The following is a 21,660-nucleotide window of genomic DNA, read 5'->3' on the forward strand; positions in this document are numbered from 1 at the left end:
CGAGACGAGTAACGAGTGGTGTCCCTCGGATCGGTGTTGGGACCGGTCTTGTTTAACATCTTCGTCGCTGACATGGACAGTGGGATTGAGTGCGCCCTCAGCAAGTTTGCCGATGACACCAAGCTGTGTGGTTCGGTTGATACGCTGGAGAGAAGGAATGCCATCCAGAGGGACCTTGACACGCTTGTGAGGTGGGCTGATGCCAACCTCATGAAGTTTAACCATGCCAAGTGCAAGGTCCTACACCTGGGTCAGAGCAATCCCAGGCACAGCTGCAGGTTGGGCAGAGAAGAGATTCAGAGCAGCCCTGCGGAGAAGGACTTGGGGGTGTTGGTTGATGAGAAAATGAACATGAGCTGGTTTCAGTGTGCGCTTGCAGCCCAGAAAGCCAACCGTATCCTGGGCTGCATCAAAAGGAGCGTGACTAGCAGGTCGAAGGAGGTGATCCTGCCCCTCTACTCTGCTCTTGTGAGACCTCACTTGGAGTATTGTGTGCAGTTCTGGTGTCCTCAACATAAAAAGGACATGGAACTGTTGGAACAAGTCCAGAGAAGGGCCACGAGGATGATCAGGGGACTGGAACACCTCCCGTATGAAGACAGGCTGAGGAAGTTGGGGCTGTTCAGCCTGGAGAAGAGAAGGCTGCATGGAGACCTCATAGCAGCCTTCCAGTATCTGAAGGGGGGCTATAGGGGTGCTGGGGAGGGACTCTTCATTAGGGACTGTAGTGACAGGACAAGGGGTAATGGGTTAAAACTTAAAGAGGGGAAGTTTAGGTTGGATATAAGAAGGAAATTCTTTCCTGTTAGGGTGGTGAGGCACTGGAATAGGTTGCCCAGGGAGGTTGTGAATGCTCCATCCCTGGTGGTGTTCAAGGCCAGGTTGGATGAGGTCTTGGGTGATATGATTTAGCGTAAGGTGCCCCTGCCCATGGCAGGGGGGGTGGAAATAGATGATCTTAAGGTCCTTTCCAACCCGAACTATTCTATGATTCTATGATTCTGTGATTATCAGCAGTCTTTATATCTTTAGCAGGAACTGTAATTTACATTTTTAATAAACCAGGAGATGGAAACAGGAATTTCTTTCATTGGGCCATTGTTTCAAAGGCTATGACTTTATCATTTATCATCCATCCAGACTCTGCTGGTCCCTGCGTTAAGTATCTTGTTCTGAGCCTAACAGCATGTTTACAGACCAGACACACATGACAGTTAAGTTCAATCCTATCTCCCTATAGGAAGACCAGTCTTGTAAATAGCCATGATTTTTTTTTTTTTAATAGGAAAATGATATTCCTCAATGTAGATCATTTCATTAAATTTAATGAAAGAAACATTGCATTATTAGCTTTTCAGCTGCATTCAGTTTCCCCTCCAGCTGAAACCCCAGCTTCTAATAATCAGACAGTGACAATAGCATACCTGTTATTCTCTTCTTCTCTCCAAGGTCTATCTCCAGCCATTCACGATTGCTGCTGTGGTTAGAGGCCCAAGCCAATCCCGGGACTTGAAGCCAAGCCTTGTCAGGAGACCACTGGAATAGCTGCCCAAATTCATTGCTGTCCTCCCAGTAGGAAGATGCAGTAATCTGGCTCTTAGAGAGGAATCCCTCTTCCAGACTGAGAGATTTGTTGCAGCCTAGAAGTCCCCAGACAGACAGGCCGAAGGAGTTATTTTGCATTTTCACAGCTTATTTTTATGTTAGGCTAGCAACATATGAAGACCACCCACAACAGCAAAGTCAGATGTTGCTTAATCTAGCGCTAGCCTGATGCTATCCATTAGCTGTGTGTTTGCCAGTCAATTTGTAGTGGATGATCCAGTACCAGAGTGCTGCAGGCCCACTCCTTTACCAATTTAACTCCTACATAGATGACTCCTCCTGACTACATCTGCTGTTTTTGCCATTTTGCTTTTAATCCCTACAGTTTTTTTTCTCATTCCTCTGAAGATTTCTTGTTTTTTTTTTCTTCTGAAACAATATTTATGTTTAGAGATTGGCATTAACTAATTTTGCTGTACAAAATGTTTCTCAGATGAAGGCACTGTACCGAAAAGAGCACTTTACTGTAAATATTTCATGATTCTCACCTGCAATTAGGGCTAGGAAAGTTACTCATCAGAGAAGCTCCTTGATACTGCTGCCAGGAGGTGATATCATGAGGATAATAGCTGCAGGTAAGTATTACAAACTCCACCAAAGAACCCACAACATTTCTGCACATCAAGGTTCTTCAGAGAAAACAGGCCAGTGGAATAAGGTTTCAATGAAGTTAAAAATAATTCCCTGGCAGTTTCAAAGGCCTGTACATGCTTTACAGTTTTCAGTGGAATAGTAAATGATTTTATCTCAGATGACTGAAATATAATTCAAATGAACGAGTGTGAACTTTTTCCCCTTCTTCGCTATGTTTTATGCAAATGAACAGCTTGACAGTTTAAAGAAGCTTTTGCATCTTGGAAAGTCATAAACAAAAACTCGTTCTGTATCAGTGCAATGTAAATATATTTTCATTCCTCCTATGTTTTCGTTCTCTTCTTGTATAACGAAGATGGAGTTTATAAATGTCTGACGAAAAACTGCTTTCATTTTCTGCTGCCTGAAATACATAAAAATGGGATTATCTGATTGCCATTTTTCATATGCTGGCACCAGAAATCTAACAGCAGAATACTATTTCTGTTTCTTGCCTATGTACATATGACCTATTCCTATTCTATGTTGTTTTTTTCCTAGCTCACTTCATATCCCTTCAATTTTTTTATTCACTTGCCAGTTTTAAAAGATTGCTGCCCTAAAATATCCCTCCTAGACACAGCCTGGCATTCTCCTGATTACTTTTCAAATCTTCTATAGAAAATACTTAAATAAGACGGTAAAATTTGAATAACTAAAAATAAAGCCATTATTCTTACCATTTGAAGTAAACATAAACCGCTTATCTGACAGTGACCCACTGTAAGAAAGGAAAAAGGTAATTCAGCCTTTCAGGATGCAGTTACAGGAATGCCGAGGTACAGTTTCAGGATCACTGTTTATCCAGCAAAATATTTCTGACCAGCTAATGACTTACTTTGTTGGCTGCCTACCAACCCAGTAAGAACACTTTAGTGCATCTCCCAGCGTGACTGAATTCAGATCATTTTTCTCATGGTTTGGAGCATTTGTTATGTTTTAAAGTGACCCCCCATCCCATCAGCCTGTTACTCTTGCTGTATACTTTTGCTTTTCTCCTCTGCACAGGCCCTGTACTGCTGTGGGTAAGCTTTCCCCTTCTGCTCCTCAGACCAGCAATATAAGAGCATTCAAAAGAGCCAGGATTGGGGAAGCTTAAGAGGGCCTGGAGCTACCGGGCCCGGGTCTCTTCTCACTTGCATTAAATTGGAACAACTTCACTGAAGCCAATGACTCTCTATTAGTCTAAGTCAACTTCTATTTTGAAGAAAACCCAGCATCAAGCACTGTGAAAGAGTTACACGTGATGGTGACTAAACCATGCCAACTCATTCCTAGTTGAGATACAGGTGTATTACAGCCAGACTGAATGAAAACTACTCCTTGTTTTAACCCATATGGGAACCAGTTCTGTTAGAACCATGACCAACAGCTCCTATCAGGAATGGTTTATTTTGCTCCATTAACAGAACCACATCTATGGCTCCCCTTTTCTTCCTCCTCCTGACATGGACTGCTTTGTTTCAGGAGAAAAGCCATTTCCTAGGTCACTCCATACAACCTTGCACAATGCAGATAAAATCACAACGGTAAGGGAAAGCTGAGCTTTCCTTGGCCTCCCAACAAGCAGCTTTCTGATTTCCAGTGAAATAAATGCCCCTGAGGTTTCATTCTAGAAGTGATGACTGTCTGTCTGCCTAATAAAAATAAAAGCCCAGGTTTAAACATGAAATTTGTTTGAATTTCAGGAAAATCTGACCCCTTCAATGTCACTTTGATTATCTGCACACATCACTTGCCCCTTTTGAAAAGCCATGGCCAGCATGACTGAGCAGGAAAACAACTTCTGCACTTAAGTGTCAAGACAGCTCCTTTTCAAGCTGCTCTTTGTTGTTGGCCAGGAAAATTTCCCCCAAGGTACTGTCTGCAGGCTAACAGTTGTGGGCATGGCTGTATGTTTTGAGAGCACTGCAAATGGGGAATAGGAAAGTGGTCCCATGTCAAGGTCAATAAAAACACTATCTCTTTTTGTCACTGAGGGAAAACTAATGACTACAGGCAAACGAAGCCCTTCAGAGATGATGGAGAGCACTGGGAGGGAGCTGATTTATTTGGGCATGTATGCGGTAGAGTAGCTAGAAGGAAAAACTCAAGCCCTCCCTCCCACATCTACCTCCCCAGGCGATCCTCAGAGGCAATCAGATGTGCTCTGCTCACTCCAAACCAGTTTGACATTACAGCCAAAACAAATTTTGCTTTCTTAGTGAATGCAAAGCTATCCATTTCAAGCAAAAAGAAAATAAATACGTATGGGAATCAGTAAAACCTACCCAAAACAGAAATCACAGCCCTCCTCAAATACTTATTTATTAGATAAAGCTTTGTAATAAAAAAGTTACCCAGATCCCTTTCATATAGAGGGCTGCAGAGGCGGTTAGTGTTCCTAAAGTCTATAAAGCCAAGAAACCAAGCTGAAATATATCTGCTATAATTCTGCAAGTCACTGAAGAGGACAAACTAATTCAGTAAGTGGTAATTCATCAATTTTCTAATGTGACAGGTGACATTTGTCACACAAATTTCACTCTGTCCTTTAAGGGATGTTTTCGCCCCATGTTCCTCATTTTCCTGACAACATTCAGGATCCTGCTTCACCCACAGTATCAGCTGTAAGACTGCACTGGAGCCCTATGTCAGCAGCTCTGCACAAAAAGAATGCTGCTTCCCATAGTAAATTTCTGTCAGTGTAATTTTGTTCCAAGTGGTCTCAAGGAAGCTTTTTATAAGCAGTGCAGGTTAACCCCGAATCTCATCTTTCAGTTTATGAGCATGTGGTCTCTTGCATTTTCAAAGACACATGATTTCACGTGAACACACTACAGTTGCAGGCCAGGTCACATCACAAAGTTAACCGCTCATATATTTGTACTGGGGTATCAAAACTGCTCAATAAATCCATCCATTTGATCTTCATTATGGTATTTGTGGGTGCAGGTCCACACATGGATCATAAGAGCTGTAAACCTCACAGATGCTGGAGCGGAACAAGGGCACTGAAAAAATGGAGTCAGGGAGGTCAAGGTCAGCTCTTGTGGGTTGGTGAGGGAGCGAGCTGTAACCCCACCATCACATTACAACACAGATACTTAACAGCTCGATGCACTCCAGCAGCAGCCGTTGATTAGGTCAGTTTCAGCTCAAGTCACTAAATAATTTAAATCTTTAATACTGAAACCCACTATAAATGAGATTTTTAAAACTTGAGTAAGCTTTTATTTAAGGGCATCTAAAAAGCTCTTAAATCACTGCTGTTCAAGCACCAATTTTTCTGCACTGGCACTGGCTGCTCAGCAGGAATTTCTTGCAGCGTGTAGGTACCCCAAGGACAGGGAAGCCTTGCAGCTTCGGAAATACCTCTTATAAAAGCCTTTTTAAAGCATGAAATGCATTGGTTCATTTTCTTAGTAAACAGGCCCACTGTTTCTAGGAACAGTTTTTCATGGTTTAAAATAAAAGGATTCCCCTGCAGCCTCCAATTTCCCTCTCCTGGGATAATGAGCTCACACCAGCAGTTCATCAGCTCCCAGGGTTGTCCCAGCTCCCAAGAGCAGCAAAAGCATCCCGGAAGCACTGTGTTCATACTCCCATTTGTCTCAAAATCCATGCCATCTAGTTTGCAGGCATCCAACCTAGTGTGAACCTGTTTACCTAGGGCTCCCTGTGTAATCTGTAGAAAGTGTCCTTGGGGCAACTGAGTCCCCTTGAAGTGTGCATCATGGTGGAGGAGCACCTGGTATGTAGGAGAGCTGAGGAGGCTGCCCTCCTCCTTAAGGTGCTGTCTCAGGGGCCTCATGTTAAATGGGCTAAACCCAAGCCCTGGAGGCTGGCTTCAGCCTGGAAGCACACGTTTCAACTCTGCTTCAAGGAAATGGGAGTTTTCCCACTTGATGTAACAGAGAAAAGTTTGCATCTCCGTGGGTACTCCTATTATCCACGTGAAATGTATAGGATATCTTGTGAACAGCAACATTAAAAGGACACTTGGCAGTAAGGTGATGGGTTAATTATACAGTGTTTGCATAATTGTACAGCACGTGTACATTTGCTGCCTTATACACTTAATTCATTGCCCACTAGCTCTTGTACTGTGAAAAAAATACAAATGGGAATCTCAGCTGCCTTTCATTATAACATTTTATACACTACTGTCCAAGTTACTCCTGGGGTTCTCAAGGATCACGAACATATCATTCTATGTAAATAGTTCTGTAACATCTTTAGATAAGGCACAAAACATTTAATTTAGGGTTTCACTACGCTGGCATGTGTCGTGGAAAGAATCTGTATTATTTGTTTTATGGAGGGACTTGGTGCCTGAGCTGAGCTCTCAGTGCTGCTCTGCCTGAGACAAGTTTATATTAATTTTCTTTGGCAATCAGCTTTCAAGAAAAATAGGAAATATTTAGGCTTCACAGGCCTTCAGCTAGTGGTCTACATCCTACCCAGCTTTTATACTCCAGTGCTGTTATATATAAAGCATTTCTATGTGTGCTGAAGTTTAAACACAGCAACAAACCCGATGAATATTCGGTTGGGTATTTTTCATGAATGAATCCATGATTGTAAAATTGTCAGGAGTGTGTGGAGAAATCATGGGCAAAGCAGGAAAAGGTAGAAAAAAGACACATTCCCTTGGCTGTTACAGGCTATGGGACTGAGATTTCCCTTCCTACAAAAAAAAAAAAAAAAAAAAAAGACCACCTCATGTAAAATCCAGATAACATTTGAAACTAAAAAATATAGACCAACAGGAGTGACAGAGGCAGTTGCTGGAAGGGCTTACTGTGCTGGATAGAGATTAGAGGATTTGTTTCTACTTCAACAACAGCGCAATTAGAAGTCAGAAGATAAGTGGTAACTGTAACACCCTTGCTATAAATATTCTAAGAGAGTAAAACCCTGAACATGACAAAAGCAAAATGTTTAAGAAGTTGTTTGTTAAATCCCCTATGGCTCAACTGCACTTTTCATTTATTCACTCTTCCTAGCTTTTTTTAAACTTTAGCATGAATTTATCATGATTTATTAGCACATCGATTAAAGGTGTTTGTTGCAGAACATCGTACTTTCATGTATCTGCTAACAAAGTAATTTGCAAGTACGTTTTGGAAGGAACAGAAGGAAGAAAGAAGAAAATACCACACTACATGGTATAGAGCCACTGAAAACTTGGAACATTTGCCTATATGATATTTCCCATGATATCTAATGCCAACACTATTTTAATAAATCCATAGGAACAAAGCCCAAAAGCCCCTACACCTACACCTAACAGCTTCTCCTCCTAAAAAAGGCATCCCCATCTGCTTTTGCTGGTGTGAGCATAGATCTGTGCCCCTGGGGCTGCTCCTGGAGCCAGGCCCCCAGTTTGCTGGTACTCACTCATGTGAGGGGATGCCGTTGGCGAAGACACCTTCATAGTGGCTGATGCCCTTCTGCTGGGTGACGCTGATCTGCCCGCCCAGCTCGTCTGCGATAACGCCTGCATGTATCGCCGACTTGCACAGCAGCGAGGTCTGAAAGGCAGAAGCCAGCAGAAACCAAAGCTCAGAGGATCAGTCTGACAACCGGCTAGTCCTTTCACTTCCAAGCCACTAGAACACAGGTGTTAGAGCTCATAAAATCTGGCAAAGGCTCAAGAGGTGTAAGAGGCGGGGAGGGATGAACAACAGTAATCTTTGGGAAAATGTTTCCAAAAGTCACCTTTTCCCCACCTCTCCCCCCTAAATAAAAAAGCAAATAATCTACTTCTGAGAAGGTGCTGTGAGATTTTCATCCAATAAGTATTGTGTCACTCCTTAGGAAAACAAAGTCAAAGGCAAGGCAACTCTTCTTTGCAAAGAGAAAATGGTAATTACTTGATGGACCTGCCTGAAGGCAGACCTATCTATTATTGCACCTTAGGATCTGAGTCATGACATACATTAGGAGATTTGGCTATGTGCTGAGTAGCTGCAGCTCGGTTTTAAGTATAGCCCATTTGCCAGCATCTCATGTGGGTAATGCTGAAAAATACAGGCAAGACAACTTGTGTGGAATCAGGTGGCAATAACGTACCCCTGGGCTTGGGCAGAGGAGAGAAAGACCGGCGGAAAGCGCAAAGGAGACACTCCCAGGGGCTGCTGGCAGAGACTAGTCTCATTCACACAGACCCACTTTGGGCTATGCTACTGGACAAGCTACAGGGCAAGCTGTCCCGTTTCCCCCCCCAGGGAGGGGTGGGAGAGGGGGAATACAAAGGCAGCAGGTCTCCAGAATCCTGCAGGTTCTTCCCATCAGAAAAGCTGAATCCCTCTCAGCAACGGAGGGAAAATTTCATTCAAAAATTCCTCAGTGCAGATAAGATCTACATGAGGTCATGCCATGTGCTGCTTTTCTTTCTAATCACCCCAAGAAAGGGCAAGCATAACTCCAGATAATGAGAATGTAAAGTGGCATTTCTTTGTTTCTTCAGCTCTGCCACTTTCCAGGCTGGAGTGGAGTGCTTGAATAACTGGATGAACAGGTTAAACGTGAACACTGACTTTTTGGAGACTCAGCAGCTGGTACATCTGTGATAGGGTGGGATTTTACTTCAGTAGTATGATTAAACTTGCTGCATTGTGAGAGACAAAAAGATTTCACAGCCGTGACAGGAGGAGAGTCCAGGGTGAGGGGCACAGAGAAGGCAAAGCACTGTTTTATGCAAACTGTGAGTAAATGCAATCACTCAGGCAACTTCTTTGCTTTAAAGAACTAGCAGTTAGAACAACCCCAGAGGTTGGTAGTTATCAGTGGGAGGTGATTGGGCAGTGTATTTTATTTTCCTACTAGGGAAATGCACATAGACTGCAAACAAGTAAAAGTTGAAGTCGTAGGAATATTTAGCACATCCATAAGCACTACCTCGAGAGGCATAAACCTTATGCGGCGCTTTTCCAGAAAGCCAGAAACCACAAGTCAGTAGGTGTGTTTGACAATCAATGGACTTTGCTCTCACACAATTGATTGGTTTGTTTGAAATGTGTCCCTGTGTGCTTATATACTGATAACATACTCATATACTGATAATAAAAGGTATATTTAACACAGCTGGGAGGAAATGCTGACAAAAGTCAAGTGACAAATGTTGAAACCCAGTTGTGTTATGCTTCTCTGTTGTGTCTTTATAAATTTTCCCTCATTATCCTGTGCACTTACATCTCTGTATCCTTCTTCGATATTCCCAGAAATGTCACCTGCTATGTCTCTGCAGCCAGCAGGACAGTATCTGCTGTAGGGAGAGAAGAGAAGCTTGCTTAAAACATGAACTGTAGTGATGATACACAAAAATGAGCTTGTACAGAAGAAATGCTCTCAAACCAATAAATATTTTAGCAGTAAGTTCTGGCTGGCGATCTGAGTCTAGGAGGTTTAAATAAATGCGCCCTTGCATTGATGAGTGAAGTGCATGCAAAGAACCAGAAAAGCAGTTTTGCAAGGGCATTTCTGTTTAATTCTCTTGTTCTAGAAATGCTACCATGCGAGTTTTCAGCACAGCCCAGATAAGAAACCTACATGCACATCCAGGGAGCAGCCAGAAGAGCACAATTTATTACCATTTCAAATCCTATCACAAAGTTCAGGGAACCAAGAAATTATAGCTTGTCCTCAGATAATCTTGTATCAGCTAGGACATGATCTGCTCTCAGGAGAAGCACTGGAATTTAAGGCTACTTTGAATTTCAAAGTGGAAACTCTTTTTACATATACCATGTATATGTATGTCCTAACGAGAACTGCTGAGAGCTCTGTAACTCCATTCCCTCATTTTTCTGCGCTGCAGACTTCCAGTCTGCACTACTGCTTCTCACAACCAGGCCTTTGAGCATCAGAACTCAAAAAAAATTCACTTCTCCAGAAATCCAAGACTGTACTTGCTTTATATGACATTTTCTGACAATTGGACCAGATGACAGATGGAGCAAAGCAAGCCAGAACACAAAAAGCAGCAAACACTCTTTACCTGTATTCAGTCTGTGTGTAGTGGTTAGCTCTTTCCAAACATGTGATTAGATCTGTGAAAAGTTTATAAATGTCAATCCCCATTGTAGGATGTAGAAATACTGACAAATATTTGGCTAAACATGAAATTACACTTAAAGGTATCTCTGTATAATACTTAAAACAATTTTTTTTAAATAGGAAGCAATAGCTACAGTTTCCCTTCAGTCTTTCCATCTCCCTCTTCTACTCTTCTTATGCTTTACACCTTCAACAAAGTCACGCATACCCCAGAGTATTAACCGTAGGAATCAAATCTTAATCTCTCCTATCCCTTCATCCTGTCACTGTGTGGTAGATACTGGCACTCAGAATACAGTGGAGCTTCAAGGAAAAGGTACTAATTTTCTCTTGCACTGGGCCTGTATTGCAAATTGTGTAGGTAAGATTTCAGCAGCTATTCCATCCGGTTAATGTTACAACTGCTTCTTGCACACACGCTATCAGAAATATCATGGTACATGCTAATCTGGAAATTTTAAGGATGAAACATTTGGGCTGAAGTCTGTGTGTGTAGAGAAGATAATTAAATACAGGGGACCGTGCCACTAATCCTTTACTACTGCTGGATTTCACTTTACCTGGATGATCACTACTGGCATAGGACAACAGAAAGCCTCGTCCTGACACATGGGATCCACTCTCAAAGTGAATAGTCGCTTCATTGCTGTCCAGAATAATTTCTTTGGGGACAGGCATCACATTACCACAATATGGCCCTACAGACAGAACACAAAAGAATTCAAAAGTTTAGATGACATCATATTACGCTGGAATATTCTCATGATTAGCAAAGAGTTTCATAACACACGCATTCTCCTTCAGTACCAATCCAGCTGTTGACAAAAACGTTTCGGCTTCAGCCCTTTTAGGGGTATGAGCTCCAAAGTTACCCTGAAAAGGAGTGGCCAGAATCCAGCTGTCTCTCCATGGTAGCAATTCCAGCATCCATGTCTCTCATCACATAAGCCTTAAGAGAATGATTAATGCCCTTCAGCCTCTTAAGTACAGAGCGCTTACAACCAGCAGTAAATCATTAAAGAAAAGAACAGAATGTTCGAAAACAAATAAGGGATCTATACAGGGTCCCCTAGATAAACTCTCCAGACACATACAGCTCATGCTGGTGTAGCACAGCAGCCATTCAGGAAAAACTAAGATCACAAACAGGGTACCTGACCCTCAAGAACCTCTGTGCCACAGGCTGTGAACTGTACCACAAGGCAGTATCACTTTACTCAGAAAATTTCTTGATTTATTTTCCCTTTATAAACATCATCAGACCACTGAAGTCTACAGTTCAAGTCTAGAGATCTAAACAAAAAAGAGAGGGAGAGGAAGAAGATGAAGGGAATAGGACAGGGAGACAAGAGGCTTCTGCTCATACTGAATGAGATAAGGGTTTTATAGCTACTGACTGCAGTATCTTGGAACAGTCTTTGGGACACTCCTTTCTTGTGACAGCAGGCATGCCTGGGACTCTTTAATAATTGCATTTGCTTCTTCAGAAGTCAGTTCCCGCTGGGAGCTTTCTTTTCAGATTGCCACAGTCTTTTCTCTTGCCTTCTATCACCACACCTGGGCGCAAACACTTATCCCTGGCTGCACTCAAGGCACAGATGACACAGAAAATCCAAAGCAGTTGGGGTACACTTCTTTTGAATTCACAAGGATGCTTACAATATAAACTGCTAAGAAAAAGCTTTTGTGAAATGGTAAACAGTTGGTTTTTGTTTTTTTTTCCCCAAGAGAAAAAAACAAACAAGTCCCTGTAGAAGCCCTCAGCCCATCTGTTCTGTTGAGGTGAATGACAGCCTTTGCGTCCTAAAGCAAGTCCTTGGGATGAAAAGCGATCACTTTGATTTTTCCTAGACAACCTCATTTTATTGGTGGTGGATACAACTTGGAACTGACTTCTGAGGTACAAGAAATGACAGTCACAGCACGACACAAATTTGATGAGTCCTTCCTAACAGGCTCCTAAGAGCATCTTCATTTTGCTTGATTCTCTTGAGGGGATCTTTCCCAAATACTTCATTTGCCTTATATCAACCGTAAGATCAGCCCAACTGGAGCCAATGACAGCCAGTTGTCAGCAGAACTGAGCAAACCAAAGAAGGAACTCTGTCTTTTGGCTTATAAAAATCATACAGCAAAGCAAAGCAGGCAGAGAAACAAGCAATGAGTGTGACATTTCCCTGGAGTACTCATGTGTTAAAAATGACTCACGACTTAGTCAGAGAAAACAAAGTCTATAAAAAGGGTTAAATGAATTGCTTAGGAAATGAACTTATCAAAAAGACAGCATCTGACACTGTGTCATACCAGACAACTGCACGAGTGATTTATTCGAGGTGGTCTTTTGTGTCAGATTGCAGTGGGAGAAGAAAAGTGCTAACTTATTTTTTTCTTATCAAGAGAAAGAAAGGGGGAGAAGACAAGAAGGTATTGCATTTCTTCAGAATAAAACATCTGAGAAAGCCTTAGTCCTTTTCTTCTTTCAAGGATTGTCTCTAGGTATTTTCTCACAAGTACTCTTTGGCTTTCTCCCTCACAGCAATTGGCAGTGACCTATCTATTCTGTAGGTATAATTTAGACGGCTGATTCACTCAATCACACACTGGTTGGATTAGGGCTATGTGTCTCCTCCAGTAGCAAGTCTGCTTACATTCCAGATAATTATACAAACAAATCACACATATAAACAAACCCAATCAAATACAAAAACATAAAATAAGACATATAAAATTGTATAATCCAAATGAAAGTCAAAATTCAGAAAAAATCAGCAAGCAATGCCTAAAGACATGTTTCTACTGTTAAGTAATAAATCTAAGAAGGGTTACCAGGTTATGGTTATCATCTGCCAAGAACAGTTCCAGTGTACTGAGAGATTCCCATCAGTAGCTCAAAACTAAGGGGCCTAGGACTAATACACTTCCATACAGCAGTCCTCCACCTCCTTTAATGTTGTAAAGCCAGATAAAGGATAGTCTCCCAGGCTCTCTGCATTTCAGCTTGTGGTTGCTTCAATTAGATGCATTTCCTATATGCACAGTAGATTTGTTCTCCATTGACTTACCTACTACCTTGAATACCTATATTGTGAGATTTTATAGGCATTAGAAGATTAAAACCAATCATCATTGGTACACACTAAAATTCACCTAACAACTGTATATACTAGTCTGTATTTTCCGCTTGCACTTGAGGCGATAAAAACACTACTTTATTGCTTACTTTTACTTATACGTGCCTCCATCTTCTTTGTGCATTCCATCTAGGATTTATTGATTTCCCTAGGTTGTCTATATGAATCCTGTAGAACCAAGTGGAATGGAGGGATGATGGAGAAAGCCTTGTTTTATATCTGGTATGAAAATGTGAAACTTGTTTATAGGGCCCTGTTAACTTTTACTGCAGCATTTGGACTTAACTCTGGATAAACATTTAATCCCTAAACCTGGGACTAAGCCAAAAGTTTTTTAAGCTCCCTTTTGAGAATTGCCAGATCATGTTATCAGTTTTTCATCTTCTAATGTTAGTTGCAAGGTGGGTTGTTTTGCATATTCAGCTTGAAAAACAAGTTGTGAATGCTGATCTCTCTCCTTGTTTCCTGTTGAAGTGACTCGGCTGGAGCTCTGCTAGGGTAAGTAGGCAAGATTATTTGGTTTGTTTACTAAGAACAAAGACACGAGTTTGATTTAATAAACAGATATATTGCATGTCATGAAACTGAGTAGGTGTTTTTCATATTTCAGTATTACTACATCTACACGCCAGGGTCTTTTCTTCTTTCCATGTCTCAATAACTAGTTGACCCAACTGTGGCTCCATCTCTTTGCTCTAGATTCCTTATTTCCTATTTATTTATTTCATTCTGCAGGATTGCTATTAGGGACCTAAGGATTTCGAATGTATCTAATTTAATATTCTCTATAATTAAAGTAACATTGAATGCCTTTCATCCAGAACTTCTGATCTTTTGGTATGGTTTAGGTGGCTTAAATTAAATACTTTATTTTGGAATCGCTGTCTCCAAGCAGTATTAACATCCTGCAAGATACACAGTAAATTGCCTCACAGATATCCTTTGGCTGGCTCCTCTGGAGACTTAAGAGACTATTTTACGTGTTGTTTATTTTTTAAACATTAGCAATAGTCTACTGCTTTTGTCTTTTTCATAATAGTGTTGGTTTGCAAATCTGATGATCTTTACAGTATTGTCTGGTTTTATGAGGTCTAGTTTACTTCTACTGTCAACCAGGCTCTGTCATATTTCCTGAGATTGCTTTGTTGAACTACGTTCCTCTATTTTTTCTACTTCCCTTGAGAAGTGCTGTGCCTAGAAGACTCTCTTCTCTCACACCAGCTGGCATGCCTACATGCTGTTGGTTTCTGTAGTTCTTAATCCTTTCTACCTCTTCTGTACGACTTTTGCTTCCTTTTAAAAGCAATTATTTTCCGCTTTAGCTGTTGCATGTCTGGTTCACTATGCCCATTCTGCTTTCAGATTCCTCAACACCACTTGAAATCTGCAGTTTGACATTTCCAGAGATCTTTGAGAAACTTGGTTTAGATATCAAGTTATTATGTCTTCTGTTCAACAGAGAATCTTCTCCAATTTTTCTGCCTTTACTTTCAGGGTAAGCCATGGCTGGTGAGCAATGTGTAGCAATGATCCCACAGATTGGCCTCTCCAGGATTACCCTTTCCTAATGCTTTTTTTTGGGGGGTAAATGTTTTAAATTTTGATCCTTATATTTAGCAGGGTTTTTTTTTTGTTCAGCTAAAGCAATTTGGAAGTACCTCAGTAGCTGGGGAAGGTCAGGGGACATGATGAACTTGGATTATGCTTGCTCCACTTCAGAGTGCAAGTCTTTCACAAAGAGCTCACAAAATCTGCAATGATCCGTTGTATGAAAACATCTGCATTCTTGAAATTCATCTCCATCCCACATTCACATAAATGTTTCATTTTCATAAGCAGTAACTCTTTTTCTCCCCAGAGAGGAGAAATATACACATATGCTCCAACCCAACATGCACAAGGGATAACCAGCATCTACCTGCAAGGATGTGCCAGAAGACGAAAAGTGCTGCTCTATGTCCTTTTTTGCAGGACATAAGGTGATGTTTAATACTCAGTAGATATGAGTTGACAGAGTGGTCAGGGTGAGGCAGCCTGGTTATTCAGTGTATAACTGTGCAACACAGTCTGACCTCAGGCTGAGGGATAAGTATTTCTCATTTTAGGAAAAACAAATATAACATTCAATAAGAGTTTCCAAAGGGTTACCAAAGACTGTGAAAAAGGAAAGAAAAAGGCATCCAAGAAAAGACAGGCTGGAGATGTAATTACAATTTAAAAAAAAGAGAGTCTAGGCCATCTGCACAGGCTGTAGGTCTGTCTGCTTGACCTCAGGTGAGATCCTCCACTACTAACATGGCTGTGGTTTTAGCCAAACCCAAAGCAGCACAGTTAGGAATCATGAGTAAAGAACTGCAGCTGTTCAACAAAAACCACAGAAAAATACACAATACACTTTATGCAGCTAAGAGGGAAAAAAGAATGCATTTGATAAAACAAATGCAGACATCTTTTGTTGCATAAATCTTTGCAAAGCTGAAACCTCAGGATACTGCCACCACTCAGGCGAAACCCAACTGTTAGAAGAGTTTTGACTTGGGAAACCACTCAACTTGATCCTCAGTGAGGACATGTCTGGGCATTTCCCTGGATTTCCTGAAATACCAGAAACAATACTGTAATAGCAAGTTTCCTTTGAGGGCGAAAAAGAAATCTGGACACACCCTTTATTCAAGCAAGACATTTATAACAATACATAATAAGGGAAGACTGGTTTGATGAATCCCCTCAAGTCATAATGACAGGTAGGAGGCATCCGAAAGCACTTGGTTCTCCCGCACACACACGTGTGCACACACACACATTCTCTCTGTAGCCATCACACATCAGTAAGTGCTCAATAACACCCTTAGCTATAGCAACCCTTAGCAACTGGGTGCGGGGAGGAGAGAGCATTTTCAGCAATTTGTCTATTTCACGCTAGTTACCAGCTGTAAATTATGCAAGAACAAGTTAACTGCACAACTCTCCAAATTATTACTAGTCACTCAGCAGATCTGACATCCACCCCAGAGGAACACATCAACCTCCTACTGACTGCAAGTGAATGGAGAAGTAAGTAGGCACTTATCTCTTCCTTTAATCCCTCTTCAGTCAAGACTGATGATCATCTCACAAAATTAAGGGAAAAAATACTAAGCCATTAGTTGGGGAAACCGGAGGGGGGGTGGGAATCAAGGAAAAAAAAAGGTCAAAAGATGTACAGAAATCTGATAAAAACATGAAAAGAAGCTGACTAAAAGCAGTTCCTGTCAAACTTTTACAACATTTATATTACACCTCACAAGTAGTGCAAGTTTTGTTCTTGAGAACTACAGGGCCAACATGGTTAATCTTGTTTTCACATATCCCTTTAACTAATTAAAAAATCAGAAGCTCTTATTCAGAGCTCAGTTATTTTTAATATGCTCAGATAATGCAATTAACTTGAGAAGAAACGCATTTCAGTAAAGGTTGCACCTTGTCTACAGCATGAGATCATGCTTCATATTAAATTTACATTCTAGACTACTTTAGTGGGATAAACAATCCTGTATTTTCATCGAGTGCAAAGCTATACCTTTGAAATAGAACATGATCATCTATTTATTTCTCTTAGAGACACCATGTGCCAAGCTGTGCTAATATTTAAAGGATTGTCAGACAAAGGTGACTCAGTTTCACCAAAACTGATGCTAGACTACCTTTGCTGACTTGTGATTAATATTTTCACATCTGTTTGGATACAGTTTGAAAGAAAAGGCTTGCTACAGTTTCATTTCTTCAGTGAACACTAAGGAAAACAGTCTGCAGAGTAATAACACAGAGATAAAGTGTTCAGCCACTTTAAGTCTCCAGTTTCAGAGCTTCATAAAGATTAGCTAATGACCATCTTTTGATTACAATGTTCGAGAAATCTAAATGCAATGGCTGCCTTCACGGGTCCATCAAAGCTGAGAACTATCAAAGGTGAGAACTGTAGCGTCACATTTGTGTCCCAGTTGAGTAGGGAGGCTTCAGTAGATCTGCATACAGAGCAATGCTACATGCTTTGCTAGGATGGAATTATGTTTGTAATACTCAGCCTACAAAATTTGATGAATGCCCTGAATTTTAATAAAACTTTCATGCAAGTGGTCTAATCTGTAATCACTGACCTACAAAAGTGAAGAAATCAATGTTATGGTTAACATAAATCAATTAATCCGTTCATTTGTATACAACAGCTTTCCCTTACTTCATGGAACATAATACACCAACCACAAATTGAGTTACTCATGCTGTACTGCATGAATCCCAGTAGAAGGTTATAATGATAAATGAATCAAAGTTAAATGTAAAGACAACATGTGAAACATGAGAAATCTGAAAGGAAAACAATATTTTGTCATCTGAAAACTTGTTTACACTAATATTATATTTACACGCATAATCTAGTGTTTTGCTTCTGACCAATCTTCTAATCTTCAGATACACTCCTCAGCAGATATTTGTAAGTGTACTGACATTCACCCTGTTGTCTTCTATAGAAGTGAAGAGATTGGCATGGTATTTAAAACATATTTCCCTTTGGACCCCTATTGTCTTATAATTGCAGACGTGTTAAATAAAGAGCAAAGGCTGGTTGGCTAATTTGAAACAAGAGTAACATTCACACTGCCAGCTTTCATACTTAGCTTTTTTTAGGTTTCCTTTTTAAATCCAGGTCAAATGCAGAAAACATGCAAAGATGCAAGGTTTTAATTGCTCATATATTTTCAAGGCCTGCAAAATCTTTTCAACTCTCCACCATCCTATGAAAGAATTTTAATGGCAAAGGTGAGTATATTCCTGCCCAAAGGGAAGAGGTTGACCTGCTTGTACATGGAAAGGTTTTGAAGGGGAGATCTGGGCTCAGAAGCAGCTATATAAAAGGACACTAAACAGTCTGAATAAACTTAGCAGTGCTTACTTACGCATCTTCTTTCCCTTACATAAATGCATAGTAAAACCCAGAGCTATAGCAAAACTGTTGAAACAACTGAAATTCATATATGAGATCAGAGTTTCTCTGTGTCTTTTAAAACATAAGTGATATCGCACTATTTCCACGTTGTCTTGGATGGGTTTACCTGAAGAGATTCTGGAGGTATTCTAGTGGGAAAGTCTACAGTGAGCTGCAGACCACAAAAACCATTGCAGATGGTATGTCTGCCTAAGCCATAAAACTTGTTTAATCAGATATGAGCAAAATCTGCTAATTGTGCAGTTCGTTACTGAGAATGCAAATTATAATCCGCATGCATCAGACATTGCCAATCAGGTCTGAAAATGGGTGTGGGAATACTTTAAAGAAATTCATTACATGGATTTGATTGCATAATACACAGGTATTCTGTGCTTTCAGGCTGAGTAACTACAGGACTGAACTATGTGAAGATGTCTTCAGGCTGATGTGTAAGGAGCCAGAATTTCAATCAACATGTAAGCTTAATTTTTCACTTCAGAAAACAATATATTTATTTATCCTTGTTTAGCCTTTGATCAGAAATGTCAAGATAGCATCAATAAAAACTGTTCAAAGACATGATAATGCAATACTAAACTATTTCTTACTGCCAAGTACTGACAGACTACTTTAGGTGAACACAACTCACTACTTACAGTTCTGAAATGAATCATAGAATGAATGGTTTGTGTTGGAAGGGACCTTAAAGATCATCCAGTTCCAACTCCCCTGCCATGGGCAGGGACACCTTTCATTAGACCAGGCTGCTCAAAACCCCATCCAGCCTGGCCTTGAACACTGCCAAGGATGGGGCATCTACCACCTCTCTGGGCAACCTGTGCCAGTGTCTCACCAACCTCACAGTAAAGAATGAAGTAAACAACACCAAAAAAAAATCACAGCACACACTAACAGAGATGCTCCTTATTCCTCAAATCAAGCTCTGTGCAAGGCTTAGATATCAACATGTCACTGCCCACTCTTAGTGAAGCTCTTTCAAAATGTAATACCTCCCCCGTGAGAACAATAATTACCTTTACCTTGGTTTGGGAGCAAGGTTTTAATACCTCACTTGATCTTATCTTACAGGATGAGTAATAGGACTATCATGCTCATGAATGAAAGGTAATCATTCCTCCATACTACTAAGACATCTTATGAGTCCTCATCTTAGGGAAACCACTCACTTTTCTGAGCTAAGCAATGAGTTGGGTGAGCTGGAAAACCTGCAGAGGCTCTGTGTAGTTCATCTCTTCACTGTCTTTTCCCATTGAATCCATTCTGTTTTATAAGTCACATACAGCACATTCAGCCTCAGCTGGCTGAAGGGCTATCACTCATTCCCAGAAGGCAAAATTTTATGAGCTGTGGATTCATGAGTTTATTCCTGCCTGTGGAACTCCTTGCAGCCCTGAATTTTAATTGGACTTCTGAAAAAGGGCACACTGACTTGAAAATCGGTTTGACTCTTCCAGAAAGAGCAGATCAAAAGTTTCAGCAACAACTGTCTGGGAAAACCGCTTTGAGGAAGGCCCCGGGTTCTCCCTGGGTAAGATCATGTTGTCATTATGATTGTTTTAAGTGTACAGCTATAGCAGATTACTGACTTACCTTCCTGTGCAAATCTCTTACAGGACTGCAGACCAGCTGTGGGCATTTAATATCTGCAAGTATTAAAGCCTGTACATCAGCAAAGGTTATCAGTAACTAATAGCTAGCAATAATAAAGGTTATCTCCCCTCTGAGCCGTGAACTAGGAAATAGAGACATGCAGGATCATGGACTCCAGCTTCTCATCTTGTCTTTGCCTAGTTCATGAGCTACCTCTTCTCCTACCCAAGAAGGGAACAGGGCTGATACAGATCCATGTATTTACTGCGCCAAAGCTGTGATAGTACAGCTCTGCAGGCCTGAGAGCAGAGCTCTCAGGTGGATATGCCACAGCTGGGCACAAGCCCCTCTGGCATCTCAGCAGTGCAGCATGGCAGCACCCCCAGCCTCTGCAGAACAACATCAGGTGTGAGGGGCAATGATCTCCCATACTGAGAACACACTTGAATATGAAAAGGAGGAGGAAAGGACAAAGGCTGACAGTTCTTGCATTTTGCTGAGCTAGCTTTTAATCACACATCTAACAGTTCATGTATCGACCGCTATCTTATCTTTTACATACCATGCAATGTTGAAGAGCTCTGGATGGTAAGGTAGCTGGATTCACATTTCTGTGATTCAATATCCAGGTCTCCAATTTTTAAGATCAGGCGTTTTCCTGGAGGCACTTGGATTTTCTTTTCACAAAGAGTGTAGTTTGGGTACGTCCCAGGATAGTTCTTGGATGCCAGGGTCCCGCTGTCTTGATACATCACCATGTGCCCACATCCATCCCCTGCAGCAGGGTATGAAACAAGGAAGAGAAACAAAACTTATTCCTCAATAAAAAAATGTGTAAGAAAATACTGGTCACATAATGGTGTCTCATGTGTGCTTCCACTAAAATAAACACGGTCATATTTCTCTTGTAAAGCAGTAGAAAGGAGGGTTGGAAACATTCATAAACTAAGATGCATTTGACAGTCCCATATAAACACAGTCTCTCTGGCTTTCTGTTTTACAGCCAAACGCTACTGAAACACTGATGATGCGCTTCCACATGTAATAGATAGGATTCTGCCTTAAACAGATTTATCCCAATTCTCATTCCGCATTTTATTTCCATAGAAAGAGCCATCAGAGAGAGGGTAACTGAATCATACATGAAAACACAAACACGACTTAACTACGTACTATCACAGACCTGACTCATCTTGCTTTCCTGTTATATTTCTTGTGCCACTGGCGCAACAGAAAAAGTGCAGGGGACAAAGCAAAGACACAAGAGGAGCTTCAAATGTGGGATGTGTATCGTTAATAGCGCATAGGTTACTCCATGGTAGTATACCTGGAGATGTAAGTGCTGCTGCCTCCTTCCTCAAGAGGTGAGGAGAGGTGCCTGCAAAGTGTGTTTTGGGAGCACTGCGTAGGAGTCTTCCCTTGCTGGAGAGGCACCTGAGGAGCAGCTGCAGCAGAACGTATGACAACAGGAAAAGGTGTATGGAAATACGTGGGGGGATGTGGGGACTGACACAGAAAACAGGAAGCATTCAAGGAGGCAAAGGAAGCAGGTATCAGGTAAGAGACCTTGACTACTAAAGGAAGCAATTTTTATTGAACTATTTAAAAGTGTGCTAGTAACTTATAATGTATATATTAAAAATTGAATTATTTCATTTTGCTGTATCTTCC

General features: G+C 41.0%; 1 protein-coding gene across 1 annotated transcript in view; it reads right to left on the bottom strand.

Moving 5' to 3' along the window:
* The window catches only part of DCBLD1 (discoidin, CUB and LCCL domain containing 1), a 48,517-nt gene that overhangs the window by 11,768 nt on the left and 15,089 nt on the right, over positions 1-21,660 (bottom strand). Inside the window, exons 2-8 of the mRNA XM_061460054.1 lie at positions 20,552-20,764; positions 10,842-10,979; positions 10,223-10,274; positions 9,418-9,490; positions 7,621-7,754; positions 2,919-2,959; positions 1,425-1,640 (exon numbers count right to left, since the gene is read on the bottom strand). Coding sequence (XP_061316038.1) covers positions 1,425-1,640; positions 2,919-2,959; positions 7,621-7,754; positions 9,418-9,490; positions 10,223-10,274; positions 10,842-10,979; positions 20,552-20,764 — 867 coding nt within the window. The remainder of the gene's footprint in view (positions 1-1,424; positions 1,641-2,918; positions 2,960-7,620; positions 7,755-9,417; positions 9,491-10,222; positions 10,275-10,841; positions 10,980-20,551; positions 20,765-21,660) is intronic.

The sequence above is a fragment of the Pezoporus flaviventris genome, unplaced genomic scaffold, assembly GCF_033815535.1.
Source record: "Pezoporus flaviventris isolate CSIRO_AGI_PZ_B2104156 unplaced genomic scaffold, CSIRO_AGI_Pfla_v1 ptg000031l, whole genome shotgun sequence".
In the NCBI taxonomy this organism is placed as follows: Eukaryota; Metazoa; Chordata; class Aves; order Psittaciformes; family Psittacidae; genus Pezoporus; species Pezoporus flaviventris.